The following is a 15,888-nucleotide window of genomic DNA, read 5'->3' as shown; positions in this document are numbered from 1 at the left end:
AGACCACGGACAACTTCCCTGGATCTCCATGCCTTTAAAGCCAGAACCCCAGTTTGGGTTAGGAAGATGGCTTTCTTGTCAGCCCTTTCTCCAAGGAAGTTAACATGAAAGCTGCAGCCACACTTGATTAATTCCAGGCATTTGGTAACTGGAGACAAATCTCAGCAGTGCAAAGGGAACTTACACTCCCTCCCAAATGTGTGAATCAAACCACTACTTCAGTACACGCTGTGGTTTTTGTGTAACAAACCACATTTCCTTTGTGTAAGGTGTAGTGTTAGACCCAGGTACAAAAGGAGCATGAACGATAATGCAATAATCATCTGACACAGCCTGGAAAACCCCACCACAGGATGAACTGGGAATGAACAGAAAAACACAAGGTGTGCAGGACTGTTGTATTTCCAGGCGTAGATACTAAACACACCAGTCTGAAAAGATAAAAGAGTGGATAGCACATACCTCAGAGGAAAAGCAGCAGCATTTTGGACTGAAAAAAAGAGGAAGAGGCCCAGGTGCCCAGGCTGTGTGCTGTGCCAGGCTGCCATCCCTGAGGCGGCTCCCCAGCTCTGCTCCCTGTCCCACAGGAAAGCACCCCAGCACACCCCATGCAGCTTTCCCTCCTCAGGTGGTGTTCCTGTATGCTTAGGGAACCTCCTCAGGCACCTGAGAGAGTCCTGTGACAACATCAAACAGCTGTTTATTTGTAAAGAGGTTCAATTTAATGAGCCAGGGTTATGATACAACACTAAGGGGACATGGAAAGCAAATAACCATCCTCCCTGACAGACAGCAGCCACCACCCAGCCACGCTCTCCCAGATTTAGGACATGTCTTTGTGTTCCCAGGTAGCATTTCAAGGGTTAAGCACAGGATAGGTACCACAGGCTGTGCCAGGGCAGGAGCTCAGCCTGCCTAAGTTCTCACTAGACAGAAAGTATCATTCCATCCTTATGGATACTTTTTCCATATACAGTTGGAATAGCTGTTTTCAGAGATCAGTGCCACCTTCTCTGTATTACTGTATAATGGGGCAATTGAGGCACAGTGAGATTGAAGGGACTTGCCTGACATGAGCCTGCACATGACAGAACCAAAGTGATCCCAACTCTGCGGTCCCCTTGGCCTGGCAAGGATCCCTGAGGATTGTATCTCTCCTCTGGACACCTAACAGGGCACACCACCACTGCAGAATAACACAGACTGCAAAGCAAGTCACCAATCCTCATGTTACAGCAGAGCTGTGTGCATGGATGCTTTCTAGTACCCCCTTAAGGAGATCTCCCTCTTAAAATTGCACTTGAAGACTTCCATTAAAATTGCCATGCAGTCCCTGAGGTATGGGTGGTAGACCATGTACCAGCCACTTTGGAATGGCACCTGTTCCTTAAAACACCCTGGAGTGAGGATCAACAAATAGTTGCTCCAAGGAGCTCAGTCTTCTGAGCAGGCCCATTTTGTGCAATGTCTGCAAAGAAACAAGGACATCCAAGGCTCAGCCTAAGGTTCCTCAGGTCAGGAATGTACTGTTAAAAGACAAAACAGGAATCTTCTTCAATTCCTACAACTTTCAAGTATCTACTCATATCTTCATTGAATGCAGAAGAGCCACAAATTAATACAAATGGCTTTCTTCGACAGGAATTTACTATTGTCTTCATCAAGTCTTCATTGAGACGACCAGTGTATGTGTTTTCCTGATAGCTCCAAGGAAGTTTTTCCAGTGAAGTTTCCTGGAAAGGTAAAAGGTTTGCTGTGTGTGATGTTAAAAAGGACAACATTCCTTAGAGCTGAATCTCCCTCCTCTCTTCACAGTGGTGCACAGGATGATTTTCACCTTTGTGAAACATATGGGTGACACTGACCCTTCCCGAGAGCTGCATTCCTCTTCTTAAGCCCAGATGAAATCTTTCCCTGCCACAGGACCCAGCCACTCACTCAGAGGGGACTGAACAAAACCACAATGTAACTATCACAAATAAATGCTGCAGAACCTTTTCCATTGAGAACCATCTCCCAAGGCACCCTTCCTATTCCCAAATCCCAAGTCTATTCCTCTCCATTGCCTCTCCCATTCCCAAGTCTCTTTCAGTCCCATCTCCCTTGACCAAAACTGAAAGAATCCAGCTCTGATCCCATGAGATGTGTCAGCTCCTGCGGTGCTGGATCCAGCAGGGACTCCTCTGCTGCAGTTAATCAGGAGCAGAAGGTGCTCAGATGTGGTGGTGACAGGCAGCACAATGAAATACAGACAGATACACAATCTCAAGAGGGAGGATGCACGAGCCAGCCTTGGACTAGCACAAACCTCCTAAGAGAGGAGGAAAAAGGGAGAGAGGAGGGCAGACAGTGTTGACAGGGGTCAGGTGGGTTTCATGCCCTTTGCTGATTGAATTTCAAGACCTCCTCATGCCTTTGAGACAGCAGTCAAAGAGTTTAAACACCCTGAAAAGGGTATTTAAGCCATGTCACCAGAGACAATTATGGTTATGATCCTGCAGAGCAGCTGAGGGGGTGCCCAAGTTACCAGCACATTTCCCTCTACAGTGTTTCAAATCTCATCTTGCCAAGGCCACGTGTGGAACAGAATGTATGAGGCAGCTCCACTGTGAGAGATACAAGAAATGATTCATCTGAGAAACTAAAAATGCAATGGGATTCATTCCCTTAGCATAAATAATTCTTTCTATATCCTCCCAGCAATGAATCCTCATTTCTGACGGAAATAATTTTTAACCACCAAATCCGTGCAGAACACGGGTAACTTTGGGACCAAATGGAAATGAAAAAGACTGCTCAAAATGTAAGACCATTGAGAGGTATGCCCTCATCCCATGAATGTGGCAGGAAAGTAATTTTACAGAGAGGGAGACAACTTTTAGAAGTTTAAAAATGGGTCAGCAAGGAAAAATAATTGCTGGGAAGTTGGTGCTTGCACACCAGAGGAGAGCTCTAGCCACGAGCAAAGAATGGAAGATAAGGAGAGATTAAGGCACTGGCATTAGGAAGAAGAAAACCAGCTTATTTGCTGTTTAGGTGCAACAACAACAGTCTGAAATGGGGGAGAATAACCAACAATGAATATAGAACAGCAGGTCCATCCCAATAGAACAGGGAGGCAAAACAGAACAGTGATGGCCATTCCCCAAAATTCTCCAGACCAGTAGCAGTGTGAGTACATGTAGCAGATTTAAGAACAGCAGCTACTGGATCACAAATTAGGCCAGATGACTGGGAAAGAAATAATCTCATGCTTATGGAAAAGTGGAGGAGGCAGAGGCTCATCCAGCACACAGAACCCTCATACAAACACACTTCATATCCATTTACTTACCTGGCTTAGGACATAAAATATTCTAATATTCCAGTACCGAGCCAAATCCTGCAGAAGAGGTTTTAAATAAATTTTGTCAAATGTAGGGAAGCAGCCAACAAGAGTCACAAAGGTTTCATCCTCTTCATCATCTGTTATGGACTGGAGGATGGGAATCATTGGTGCAAGGCCAGTGCCAGAAGCCAGCATGAGGAGTTCTCCATGCTAACAACAAAACAGAGAATTAGGAATGAGCTGTGGTGGCTGGAAATGAATGTGCTCATGGTCAGCTCCTCTTGCTGCCACCCTGGTAAAGGGTCTCTTGAGAAACAACATACCAGAAGGTCATGAACTGGTAATTTAAATCCCAAAATGTATTTTTCTGCAAAGGATTACACATAGCACTTAAAAGAGTTTACATATCAGATCTAACAAAACTGGATTTTACCCAAATATAATGATTTATCCTAACTTTAGCCTTGATTTCAATTAATTCACGTTTCAGTTTCAATTCTGCAGTATGCTTTGCTGACCCCCTGTGTTTTCTTCCACTGGGAATGCTCCCTGGGTTACTCTTTGTTTTTGCAAAGTAAAATCCCGAACGTCCCCTGGAGGCAACGAGTGTGTCAGGAAGCAGAACACAATTGCTCTGCATTAAGCTTGCCCACTCAGATTTTACTTATTTTTGTTGGGGAAAAAAAAGGCCAAACAAAATCAAATCCACCAAAAACCCCAAAAGGCTTTGGGATCTTAATGACCAGTGTTTCAAATTTGCTCCTCATTTGAAAGGTCAGAATTAAGTAACTGAATTAGTGTGTGTGAGAAGCCTCCCCCTGAAACCAGATCTGCCTTTCCCTGCAGCCAGCCTGGTATTGGCAGGTGGGATCAGCGACTTTGGGGAGCGACTTGACACCTCTACAGCTCAGGGAATACCCGAAAGAGGAGAAGATTAACACCTGCTCTTCACCCCTACTCAGTCACAACACAGAGATGTGGGTCAAATCAGGCAAAAACCCATCTACACTCATTGCTGGTGCAAAGAAAGTTCCCTTTGTTAGGCACATCAGGAATTCTTAATGCAAGTGATGAACACAGAGCCTTGCTAATATTTTCCTGCCTCCCATCCATCTCCTCTTCCCTCTTAAATATTCTGCAGTTCAAGAAAGTGCTCCAACTGACTGCTAATGCTGTCACACTGTACAGTAACCCAGGAAGTCTCTAAAATAATCATGAAAACAGTAATCAAATTGATGTCTTCCCTTCAGAGTATTGAACAAAGCTTGCTGCCACAGGCTGAAGCATCCTATGGCTCTTAGGAACTAACCTTATTAGGTTGATATGGGAACCCTCCAAACGGCCCACGCCAAAAGACCACGTCTCCTCTTTTCCATGTTTTTATGTATTGTGACATTAGCCCAGCTTCATAGCACTAATAAAAAACATTGCACAAAAGAAAAGAATAATTATACTCCATTGGAAAGTTTCCCAGCTTAAAGTCGATTATAAAGTTATCTACATTTAAACGAAAAGGGGACAAAAAACCATTTTGTGTATTTAAAAAAGAAAGAATGATCTGTTTGAAAAATAACTCAAAGTTATACCCAAAACAAAGACATTTAAATTAAATCATATTGGAACCACTCCAGCTTGACTATAATGTAAACACAACCCCCTTCTCACGCAGCCTGAATTTCCAAAACTGGAAAAGCTTATCAGAGTTCTTGCTTACAAAGCACACAGAGAAGAGTGTCTTGAATGCAAAGCACAGAGCAGGCCTTCAAGTGTTCTCCAAATCTCAGGGTATGGGGGTCTGGAAATGCCCTCTGGGTACTGTTAGTTATATAAACACCACATAGCTCTTGCTTTGTTTCAGTCTCTCAGATGCTGCACTGATACAATTACTGACCCAAAGTCAGGTTTCTCATTTGTAAAACTCTTTGTTTTCAGACCAGATCATCTGGATGCTGAGGGATGCCTCCATAGTTCCAAAAGAATACGTGGAAGAAAAACAGGAGCAAAAAACCTGCTTCACTTTCCACCAGGCACAAACAACATTATCCAGGCTGTTGCTTGCAGGAATGCTGATCTCATGACTGAGGAGAAGCGCTCAGTGCTTGCTGGAAACAGAGAAGGGACAAGAGGCTAGAAAATGAAGGACTTGTCCAAGTAGTCATGTTGCACCCATGCCCTAAATGTGTGACCACTGAACGTTTTAGGAGGAAATGTGAGCAAAAGAGCAGCCATGGTCTGGGATGTGTCCAGAGAACCAGGACTGACCCAAGCAGCAAGAGCTGAAAGCCCAAAGCTGCAGCACACAATGGGTCTCACAGGATAAGCCTGGGGAAGAGCAACACAACCAGGGGTCAGAAGATGGGGTGTGATACAAGCCCTTGGCAACTCCAGCCCACACAAAAGAAGTGTATTTGGGGTATTTCCTGCACAGGCATTGGAGAGAAGCCTGGCTCCACACCCCAGTGCCTTGGCTGGCCACCAAGCTGCACTGCAGGCAAACAAAATTGGTGAACCACAAAGCAGCTCAGAAAAAGCGAGTGAGGGAGCCTGTGCTTGTGACTGCAAGCAGTGTTAGCTAAGAAAGAAAAAAGATGCTCCTCCCTTCCCAGCCTCTCACTTAAAACCTGAAATATTAAGAAGTATTAGCACCAGTTGTTACATTCAAAAGGTAAATCACACACACATCCAGGCTCTGAGTTACTGTCAGAATTCTTTTATGTTCAGAGGGCTCTGGGCAGGTGCTAAGTCTCATGCAAAGAGTGTGCACTTGCTTCAGAGAAGCAAATTTTATACCTCCCTTCTTCAAATACATCCAGAAACCCAAGGCAAGAGCAGAAAAGTTCAATTACTGCCTCTTCCCAAAGGACAGGGTAATGGAAACTAAACCAATCCTTCTTTCACCAAAATTATTTCCAAAAAAAATTGATGTGAAAAGTGATTGAGTAGGTTAAAAATGAGTTTTTCTAAATAAAAAGAAAAAATATATCTCCTGGGGGAAAACTTCCACACCCCGTTTTACATGGAGAGAAACCCTAACATTATAAAATCACTCAAAAAGAGGGTTATGCTCTGTAAATGGCAACTCCCTCACTCTTAACTGTAGTATCACAAATGCAATGCCATAATAATAGGAGACAGAAGGGTTTGAACAGTGCTTGGATTACATAGTAATAATAATATACTACTTTCCAAAATTGCCTCAATAGTGTGAAATATACCACAACCTACAGAGTGAGTTATAAAAATGGCTGCTTTACACTGGGTGTTACCAACCTCTTTTGTCACTGCCAAAGAATAACTATAGCTCCTTTTGGGATGAAAGGTTCTATATAAAGGAAAGGTATCATTACAATCATTACTATTATTATTGAAATGCAAAACCTGTGAGTAATGAGCTGCTATACATGAAATTTCACAGTCATCCTATGAATGTATCCTATTAATGCAACTCAAATGCAACGTTTCTCTCCCCTACTATACAACAATTGCCACAAGAATGGGGAAATGACCCTCCCACAGGTGTCCTAGAGAAGCTGTTCACTTTTCTAAAGAGCAGGGTTTGTGTTAGAACATACAATGCATAATAAACCCCAGAAATGTGAAATCCTGGAAGACAGGCAGAGAACAAGTGGCCCTTTTCTGCAAACCACCTGGGATACCCAGCACTCTGAATTTCACACCTGTACTGAAGTCTGTGTCTGCTCTGAGGAGTCCCTAGTGACATACAGATGCAGTATTGGAAAAATGATCAAGTCAGTATTTGCCACACAAAATAATAATAATTTATGAGCACCCTGAAGACTTACATGAGACAAATTTCTAGCCAAATCTTCTATAAAATCATTTTGAACTCAACCAGCATTTTGTGGTTGACTCCATAAAGATGAGGACATTTGTCCAAAATGGGCTCTGCCACCATGTCCACCTCAATAGCTGTAGCCTGTGCCTATGGGACACCTCTCTGCCCTGTGGGCCACAAAATCCCTCTCAAACTGCAGCTCCAGAGCCCTTTCTTAACACCAGGGGCAGCTGCCCAGTGACAGAGGGGTGTTCTTCAAGTAAAATACAGGGGGAAGGATAAGGGCAGACATTTCCCATAATCAGTGGTTCAGCTGGGCTGACAAATGGGTGTGATTTCAAAGACAGCCTGAAAAAGCCAAATGAAAGGAGAGAAGTGGAATGGACACATCTTTCCATCCCAGGGGCTCTCCCAGGTGATCCCAGGGCTTCTGCTGCAAAGCACATGTTTGTGCGTCAACTTATCCTGCTTTCAGTTTTGTGGGAAAAACTGCAATTTTTATCAGCAAAGCAAAAACGCTTCAAAACAACAGAGAAACAGTCCATGAGGGATTTGAGAGAGTCTCACTTGAAACACTGAGGGCAGGCTTGGTTCCTAAAGAAAACACCTTATACTCTAATCCATATTGTCCAGGCTTACTTACTTTAATTAGAACTTCAAAGTAACCTTCTGCATTCCTGGGGCTAATTGGAGTATAGGCTCTCTGGACCTCCAAACCATTCACCACTCCTCTGAGAAGAGAAACAGGAAACCCCTGTGACTTGGGTCTTTAGGGGGGCTCCTGCAGCTCTCTGGGAGACAGGCCCTCTGCCCAGTGGCCCACCCTGTGCACAGATGCAAAACATTTCTCTTCCAGAGGCAGAAATCCAGGGGGAACTTAATGGCTAACAGCACCTTTTGTTTTCCCGATGGTGGCCTCAGCTGTACCACATCCAGCTCCTGGACACACCCCTGAAAGGGATTTTGTAAAAACGTGCATGAGTGGCAAAGGGGAGAGAAAATGCTTAAGTTTGCTGCTCCTTTAGAGCTGGGGTCACTTTCTGCATCCAGTCAGCATCTGGTAATCAAATAACAAAAGCCAAGGCACAGCCTTGACCTCAGGCCTTGTCAATATAGACTGTATTTTCCTGTAAGCCCTCCCTTTCCATGGAATTATCCACCCTGCTCTTTGCTACTGACCACGGGAATTGATTGAAGTGACCAAACCTTTTTCTGTGCTGTGTGATGAGCCAGGGCTGGAGGGAGGAGCGTGTGCTGTCAGCAGAGCCAGCTGCACACACCAGCCCTGAATGTACCAGGGACGTCAACAGATGCACATCAATGGCATCCTAACAGGACTTTCTCTATCTGGCAATGATCACCACAGATGGCTCAGAGACAGAAACTTTCCCCAAGTGGCCCCTTTCTGGCAAGCAGCAAACTACACAGGAGGATTGTTTTGCTAGAAATCAGTCAGGCAGTGCCTGGGTACTGGGGTGCTGAGTTACCCCAAGATACAGGGCCTAAAATACCTAGCTCTGGGGCAAGTGCAGCTCACTGTCTTCATTCCAACACAGTGGAGTAAATAATCTGTTGTAAGATCTATTCTTTTAAATCTTTCTCTCTGCAAATGTATTTTCTTAATCACACCTAGTTCTTTGTGAGCCACCAACGCAGGGATAATGCTGAAGAAAACTACAGCTTTTACCATAGAATTAGTAGAGGCAGCGAGCTCACGAGCCCTTTCATCTGTGTCATTGTGGAGGTACAGAAATCATGATTTGCCTGCTATGAAGCCTTTGTCTATTGACAAAACCCTACGTGTTAGGTTACATAATGCAGACTGTTTAACTAGCACAGAGAACAATACCTTAACACGATATGTTGTCCTAAACTCAATTGCAGGCTGCTATTTCCCGGTAATTCAAATTTGTACTGGTAGGTGTCCTCTGTCAGCTGCTCCACCAAGCTCACGCTGAATGCAGTGAATGTATCCGGATTCAGCTCTGAATTATTGCTCTGCAAGAACAACAATTAATAATTACTTGGTTAGATGGTGTCTTTTATTATTTCATTTTTCTCTGGAAGCAAACGTGTGTGCTCATTTAGTGCCAGAGATACTCAGGACGTATATTAAACACTGAGGGCCGGTGCAAATTCCAGCTCTCTGCTGATTCATTATCATGTTCTGCAGCATGCACTTTGGGATCTTGCATTTCTCCCCACCACCACCTTTTTAAATTACTTTTTTTTACACCTTACAGCAAGGTCATCCTATTATGACTCACTGCAATCATTTTCTCATGTCTGGAAACAAACAGAAATAATTCTGCTAAAAAAGCCAAGTGCTGCTTTGGGGACAACTTTGCAACCTGCTGATGGCCACAGTGAACAGAAAATATTGTCAGTTGTTTCAGCTGATCTTTTTTGCTTGACCCAGCATAGTTAATCTAATGTAAAAGGGCAATGACAGACTTAAAATTACACTCTGAAGACAACTGCTCAACCACACACAACGCAATTTTTTGTCGGTATCAAAATACAAGTCTAAAAATCAGGCAAAGATGAGAAAGGTGAGGAGAACAAAGCTTCTGCGAGGAAACTCAGAGAGGAGAAGCTGCAGAGCCAGAGCTGTAATGCGACACCAGGGAGAACTCTACACTTGGAAAATCACATTACAGCAGGGAGAGAGTGGCCAAGGGGGAGGGTGAAGGCTGACTTTGGAGAATTGCATTTACAGCCCTCTCTTAAGGCACCATTTGAATTTACCCCTGCATCCCTCGCCCAACACCACCACCCCACACTGAACAAGTACGATCAAAGCACAGGCTCCAGAATGCGATGAAGAGAAATCGACCTGCTCCTTCTTTCCCATGAGAAGGCTTTTGTCTTGCATTGCTTTGGCTCTCTCCCACTGTGCAAGCTCCTTCTCGTACACATCGTAGATGCAGGGCTTGCAGCCGCTGCCGCAGCACTGGGATGGAGAAGGTTCCTGGGGCCTCAGAGCCAGCCAGTCCTCCTCGTTGTCACTCATTGCCTGCAAAACACAAGCCCTGCATCAAACCCAGCACGATGAAAAGCAGCGCGTGCTCATGAGCTGGGTGTTTTCGGAGAAGGACAGAAAATCTCTCTTGAGCATTTTGCGTGTGTGTCAAACCGAAAATCTGGAGCTGGTCTGTGTCTGCAACACCCCATTTTTGCTCTAGTGCTCAATGCCCCTGCACAAACACCAGACCTCGCAGCCACCAGCCCAGAGCAGAGCCTCAGCCCAGCCTTGGGCCCTCCTCCCCAGACAGGCTGCCCAGGCAATGCTACACCCTTTAATCCTGCTCGTTCCGCCGTGGTGATTTCCTACAATAGAGCCACTTGGTCACCCGGAGCAGAAATATCTTAAAAATCTGCTGCTCGGTCCAGGAGAAAGGGCAACAAACCCAACCACCAGGACAATGGGTAACAAACCCAGCCACCAGATGCGGCCCGAGTTCTGTGCAGCTTTGGAACGGGGGGAAGGGCAGCGAGCTGAAAGCAGCCTGCAGAGCCCAGAGACTTGAGGCAAAGAGGGCAAAGTCTCGGTGAAACAACCACTTTGGTCATGGGCTTTGACTATACGGCTCTAAACGCACAGGTAAGGAAGCACAGGATTTTATAATTCTTGCTCCCGTTGCCTCCAAGCGAGTTGTAGGCTCTCAACAGTCCTGAGGCCAAAAGCGCTGCAGGCCTCGTACACACGGGAGGAGCGGAGGCTGCTCACAGCGCGCTCGGGCCCGCATCCCTCGGACACAAACCGGTCCGCAGGAAATTATGAAGCCACGGGTGACGACGTGGAGGAAGCGAACACTTAGCGCTTCCAGCAGTTTCACTGTCAAGGTCAATTAATTAACTAACCTCCACCCCTGTAACAGAACACACTCATTTCAAGGAGGGGGGGCGAACGGAAGAAAGAACCAAAGGCGACTGCCCCGGCTTCCTACCGCTCTGTCCGGGGACGCGGAGCACCCACGGGCTATCAGAGGGGGTTAACCCGACGTGGCCGCGGGTGAGTCCGAGACGCCCGGGCTCGGGGCTGCGCAGATTTACAGAGTTTCGAGCACTTACTGTGCGCGCCCGGGGCTTGGGACGGACCGGCCCGGGGGCTCGGACTGACCGGCCCGGGGCAGAGCGGCCCCAGCCCCGGGACACCACAGCTCCCGCCCAGGGACGGTCTGCCAAGTGCCCCCCCCGCCCCACAGGAGATGAGGCGCCTCTCCCCGCCCACCTCGCCGCTCACCAGCCCAGCGCCTGCCCTCACCGCCAGGCAATTTGCCGACCCTCCCTTACGGCGGGGCGCGCCTGCCCGCCATTGGCCGCCGGCGCCGTCAGTCACCGCGGGTGGCGGTGGGGGACGAGCCTCGCCAAGATGGCGGCGGGCGGGCGCTGAGGCGGCGGCGGGAGGAGGAGCAGCAGGAGGATGGCGGCGGGGCCGATGGCGCTGAGGCGGGCGGGGGTGGTGGCAGCGGCGGCGGCGCGGGGCCTCGCCACCCGCGCGGGGCGGCCCCGCCACCGCTCGCCGCTTCCGCGCACGCCCTGGACCGTGCGCGGGCCGCCGCCGGAGGTGCTGGCGGAGCTGGCGGAGCCGCGGTCGGTGCGGGAGCAGGTGGAGCTGGACGCCGTCACGTACGCGGAGCGGCTGCACTACGTGCCCGGCCTGGCCCGGCCGCGCTTCCCGGCCTGGGAGCGCGGCTGGCGCGACCCCTGGCACTCGCCGGGGCCGCGCTACGAGGAGATGGCGCTGTACAAGGAGCGCGGGTGCTACATCTGCCACCAGGGTGTCCGCATGCTGGAAGGTACCGGGCACCCGCGCTGGCCCCGGCCCGAGCACCCGCCCTGCTCCTCCTGCCGAGGGTTCTCCTCGCACAGAGTGTAAAACACGGGCTCTGCAGAGCCTGCCCAGCCCCATGAGCTGCCGGTCACGCATAGAGTGGCTTGGGCTGGAAGGGGGCTAGAGCATCGCCACTGTGAGCTGTGATAGATCACGCTGGGTTGTGTTTCCAGGAGTGCGGCAGGCGCAGTGGCTCACCAAGACGAAGCTGGTGGAAGGTTTGCCCCCAGCCGTGCAGGGCATTCTGGACAACCCGGCCCTTGGGCTCCAGGAGCTCGAGGAGAGGGCGGAACGCATGGTGTCCCACGCGCGGCTCTGGGACACGGCAGAGGTTGCTCCCAGGAGGGAACGATATTGGTGAGTGCTCAGCTGTAAGGGAGGTTTTAAACGCTACAGAGAAAATTCATACACAGCTCTTCCGTGGAAAGACCGTCAGATTGTCAAACCAAAAAAGCAACAACCAAAGCAACAAATGAAACCCAATTCTGAATATTGGCAGTAGCACTGACATAAATACTACGCTAGATCAAAGCTTCTTTCAGGCCAATGTCTCTCTGTGTCAACTCCCGATCTACTTCTAGCTGATGCAAAGTATCAGTTTTTAAAATAATTGTAAGCATTACCTCTGCCAACTTGAAACAGGCTTGGTGTGTGTGATACCAATCTGCAATCTCTGTTAACTGTTTGGGAGTGTTATGCCATTGTATGTTTTACATACAGTAATTTTACAGCATTAGTGCCCCAGAAGCATCTGCCTGCTATTATGATCTCATTTTTATGTAACTGTTTCTTTTCTTGTTTTACAGCCCAATGCTGTTTGAAAACCTGATACATATATGCCGGTTAATGTCTGGGAAGTTTCCTTCTCTGAGTAAAAGGATGTTGGCTAGAAACTGCAGGATAGCAGCAACGTGGGAAAGAGGTCAGTTGCTGCTGTGGTGGAAGCTTTTAGCTCTCTAAGAGGGGTAGCAAAGCTCCTGCCTTTAAGGCTGAGGACTTGGGAAAAAATTAAACAATTTCTGGAACCAGGTAGTTCTTTCTGGTTTAAACAGCGCTATTGGCATGGGCAGCCAAGGATGATGGCAGGATGCTGTCCCTGAGGAGTTTATTAGCTGTTACTCAATATTGACAAGATAGTGGGAGAAGGGAGCCAGTCTCTTAGACCTGATTGTTTATTTTCTGTGTCCTAAATCAGTGCTGTTGTTTTTCTAAGGATGTTTAGTTAAGAACTTAGCCCTAGCAATTAACGTTGGCATTTTAGAAGAACCTACACGAGTTACTATTTAAGATAGGTTTGGAGGTGAGGGCGAGAGAGTGAGCCTTGCAGAACAGATTGGCAAAAGGAAATTTACATCTTTCCCTGATATTATTTCACCAATGTTTGACTGTAGCCTGATTTCCCTCTCCAGAATCCATCCTCCTTCAGGTCCGTGGCCCGAGTGGAATACTCATGAACTCTATGACCCCAATACCACCAGTAGCCTCCAAGGAGGAGATACTGGCCACCAAAGAACATGTTCTGGAGACCTTCTATCCCATTGCGCCTACAATCGATCTTCAGGAGGTGAATGTGTACAAAGAGTTCAATGATACAGGTCAGTGTTGATGATAATTATCTGTGTCAGGGTTAACTTGGGAGTCCTTGTCCTTCTGGGGACACCTGAGAGTAGGGACTGTGTGGGAGTGAGGGGACAGAGGAGTGGGCACAGGTTTGCAGTGTGGTGTGTATATTGTTGCCTAAGCAGGACTGAGGACAAGAACTCCAACCCCAGCAAACTACTTGAGCAGTTCCTGAAGATAAGGGGAGAAAACCTTGGCTGCACAGTGCCTTCCTGAGCGGTTTCTGACATGAGTGTGTGCCCTTTAGGTTTCAGAGATGGTTATCCCTACTCTCATCCTCACACCCTGTTCCTCCTGGAGTCTGCCAACATTCGCACTAACAGGTTCAGACCAGAACAGCTCCGTGCTAAAATGCTGATGTTTGCTTTTGGCAACGCGCTGGCCAAGGCCAAGGCGCTCCACGGGGTACGTATGGGATCCTGCTGCTGGGCCTCTCTTCTTCCTCTGCTGCTGCAGCCACTGCAGGGAGGCCTGAGAGCTCCCTACAGTCATTTTCACATCCAAGCTTCCCAGTCCAGAGGTGAAAACCCAACCTTCAGAGATCCAGAAATCCACTGCTCAGCAGTGGGCATGTTTGTGATGCAGTGGGGTGGTATGGGCAGGAACCAGGGAATAAGTTCAGCTGTAAAACTCTAACCCATCCCACAGCTCAGTATGTAAATTGACAGTTCATTGCTGGCTGAAGGAGGAATTTTAATTAAAATACAAAATCTACATTCAAAACTTGTTTGACTAGAGTAATTTTCTGGGCAAGGTAACAATATATTTATTAAAATCTTGGCTTTAAACCAACCCAAAGATGCAGAATCAGCAAGTACTCATATGATTTCTGTTGTAACTAGCTTTTGAAACATTCTCCCCCACATGCTCCTTCTTTTCCTAGAATGATCCCAAGGTTTTGGAACAGCCAGTAGTGGTGCAAAGCATTGGCACAGATGGACAGCTCTTCCAGTTCATGGTGTTCCAGTTAAATACAACAGACCTTGTCTCTAATGATGGCATAAAAAATCTAGTCTGGATTGACTCTGATCAGAACCTGTATGAGAGAGCCCAATGTGTCCCAGAAGTCAAGAAGAGAGTTGTTACGGTAAGGAAAACTTGGGAAAGGTAGTGGAAATGGTGCCCTTTCACCACAGCTGGGGTCTGGGAGCTGGCACAGTGCTGCAGCAGGTTTTAAACTTACTGGAGGGACCTGAAGGGGACATTGGCCTAATTTTTACCTGAACAGGTATTTCTGAAGGTACCAGTTCCTGAATATTTGTAGTGCTGATGTGTGACATGCCAAGCTTAACATGAACTCCTCCAGACAGATACCCCCAGCTGTAATTCACCATCTCATAATGTGCTTGTTCCAAGCCAGCTCTGAGGAAGGGAACTCCCACAAGAGACAGTCAGCCTCTCTGGGGAATGAATAGAGCACGGGGCTGCCAGGACTGGTTATACTGGGAGGGTATCTCACTCACAGGCAAAGGGGTTCTGCCCTCTGAGATTGACACCAGTGGAAGTACCCCCGCACAAACCCTTCTGGGGAGGGAGAGCACAATTTGGAAGCTGCCATGCCTGAAAGTCTTATTCAAGCATGTTTAAAGCCGTTGTTTGTCTACATTAATCACTTCACTGCAAACTGAGCATCCGTGTCTTTTTCTCTGCAGAAGCCCGCTGGAATTTCTGGCTTTCAGCCAGACACATTCAAGAAGTTTCTGGCACTGTATCTGCATGGAACTGTGTGAAATTCAGCTCAAATGAAAATACTTCACCAACTGTACCTGCTGCTTCTCTTTGCCAGAACCATCACATAATTAAAGAAAGGTGGATTAATTTACTTTAAAAAATAAATTATATTGTTACTGAAAGTAAAATCTTTTTTTTAACTAAACAGTGCATGAAGAAACTCTTTCATTTTAGGGGCTCACCTCTGGATTTGGGTTAGAGAAGTCATCAGATGCATCCTCCTGCACTCTTCCTCCATTGCCTGGGAAGAACATAAGCCAGTCATTATTCCTCTGCGCAGGCTCTGCTCTCAGTGTGCTTCTGCACAGAGCCAGACTCAAACCTATTCCCGAGGTTGCTTTGAGTCCCTCTGAATGCAGAAGAGACTTAAAAAGCTTCAAGGGGAAAGCCTGAGCTACGAGGCTTTTTCATTCTGCCTGGCTTTGACTTTGTTTTACTCCTGGCTGCCGTGGGATGCGTCGTGCTGCCCTTTGCTTAGTTCCCAAAGCACTTAATCGGAGGGATTGCTTTGTTGGATCTGTAGAACCACAGTCCTTTTATCCCCCAATCCTGGATGAAGAGACCTGTGCATTTGGG

General features: G+C 47.3%; 2 protein-coding genes across 8 annotated transcripts; one reads left to right on the top strand and one right to left on the bottom strand.

The window, feature by feature from the left end:
- Positions 1-384: 384 nt before the first annotated feature.
- Positions 385-11,494, bottom strand: CYB5RL (cytochrome b5 reductase like). 7 transcript variants are annotated; one of them, XM_085586227.1, is made up of 7 exons: positions 11,371-11,494; positions 9,961-10,140; positions 8,974-9,122; positions 7,768-7,855; positions 4,638-4,742; positions 3,335-3,538; positions 385-1,733 (listed from the first exon to the last, which is right to left on the bottom strand). In XM_085586227.1, the coding sequence occupies exons 2-7, from the start codon at positions 10,135-10,137 to the stop codon at positions 1,530-1,532; spliced, it is 927 nt and encodes a 308-aa protein (XP_085442353.1). In that variant the 5' UTR covers positions 10,138-10,140; positions 11,371-11,494; the 3' UTR covers positions 385-1,529. The 7 variants fall into 7 exon arrangements, with proteins under 7 accessions (XP_085442353.1, XP_085442357.1, XP_085442356.1 ...); XM_085586231.1 differs by having other exon boundaries at positions 11,359-11,459; XM_085586230.1 differs by having other exon boundaries at positions 11,392-11,415.
- MRPL37 (mitochondrial ribosomal protein L37) lies at positions 11,477-15,457 on the top strand. Its single transcript, XM_021542889.3, has 7 exons — positions 11,477-11,926; positions 12,135-12,318; positions 12,768-12,883; positions 13,371-13,556; positions 13,829-13,986; positions 14,465-14,668; positions 15,234-15,457. Exons 1-7 carry the CDS (start codon positions 11,551-11,553, stop codon positions 15,309-15,311), a joined length of 1,302 nt encoding a protein of 433 aa, XP_021398564.3. The 5' UTR covers positions 11,477-11,550; the 3' UTR covers positions 15,312-15,457.
- The last annotated feature ends 431 nt before the right edge of the window (positions 15,458-15,888 follow it).

Source organism: Lonchura striata, chromosome 8 (genome assembly GCF_050655825.1).
Source record: "Lonchura striata isolate lonStrDom1 chromosome 8, ASM5065582v1, whole genome shotgun sequence".
NCBI lineage: Eukaryota > Metazoa > Chordata > Aves > Passeriformes > Estrildidae > Lonchura > Lonchura striata.
The sequence above is the reverse complement of the archived record's forward strand: the minus strand, read 5'-3'. Positions and strand labels throughout refer to the sequence as shown.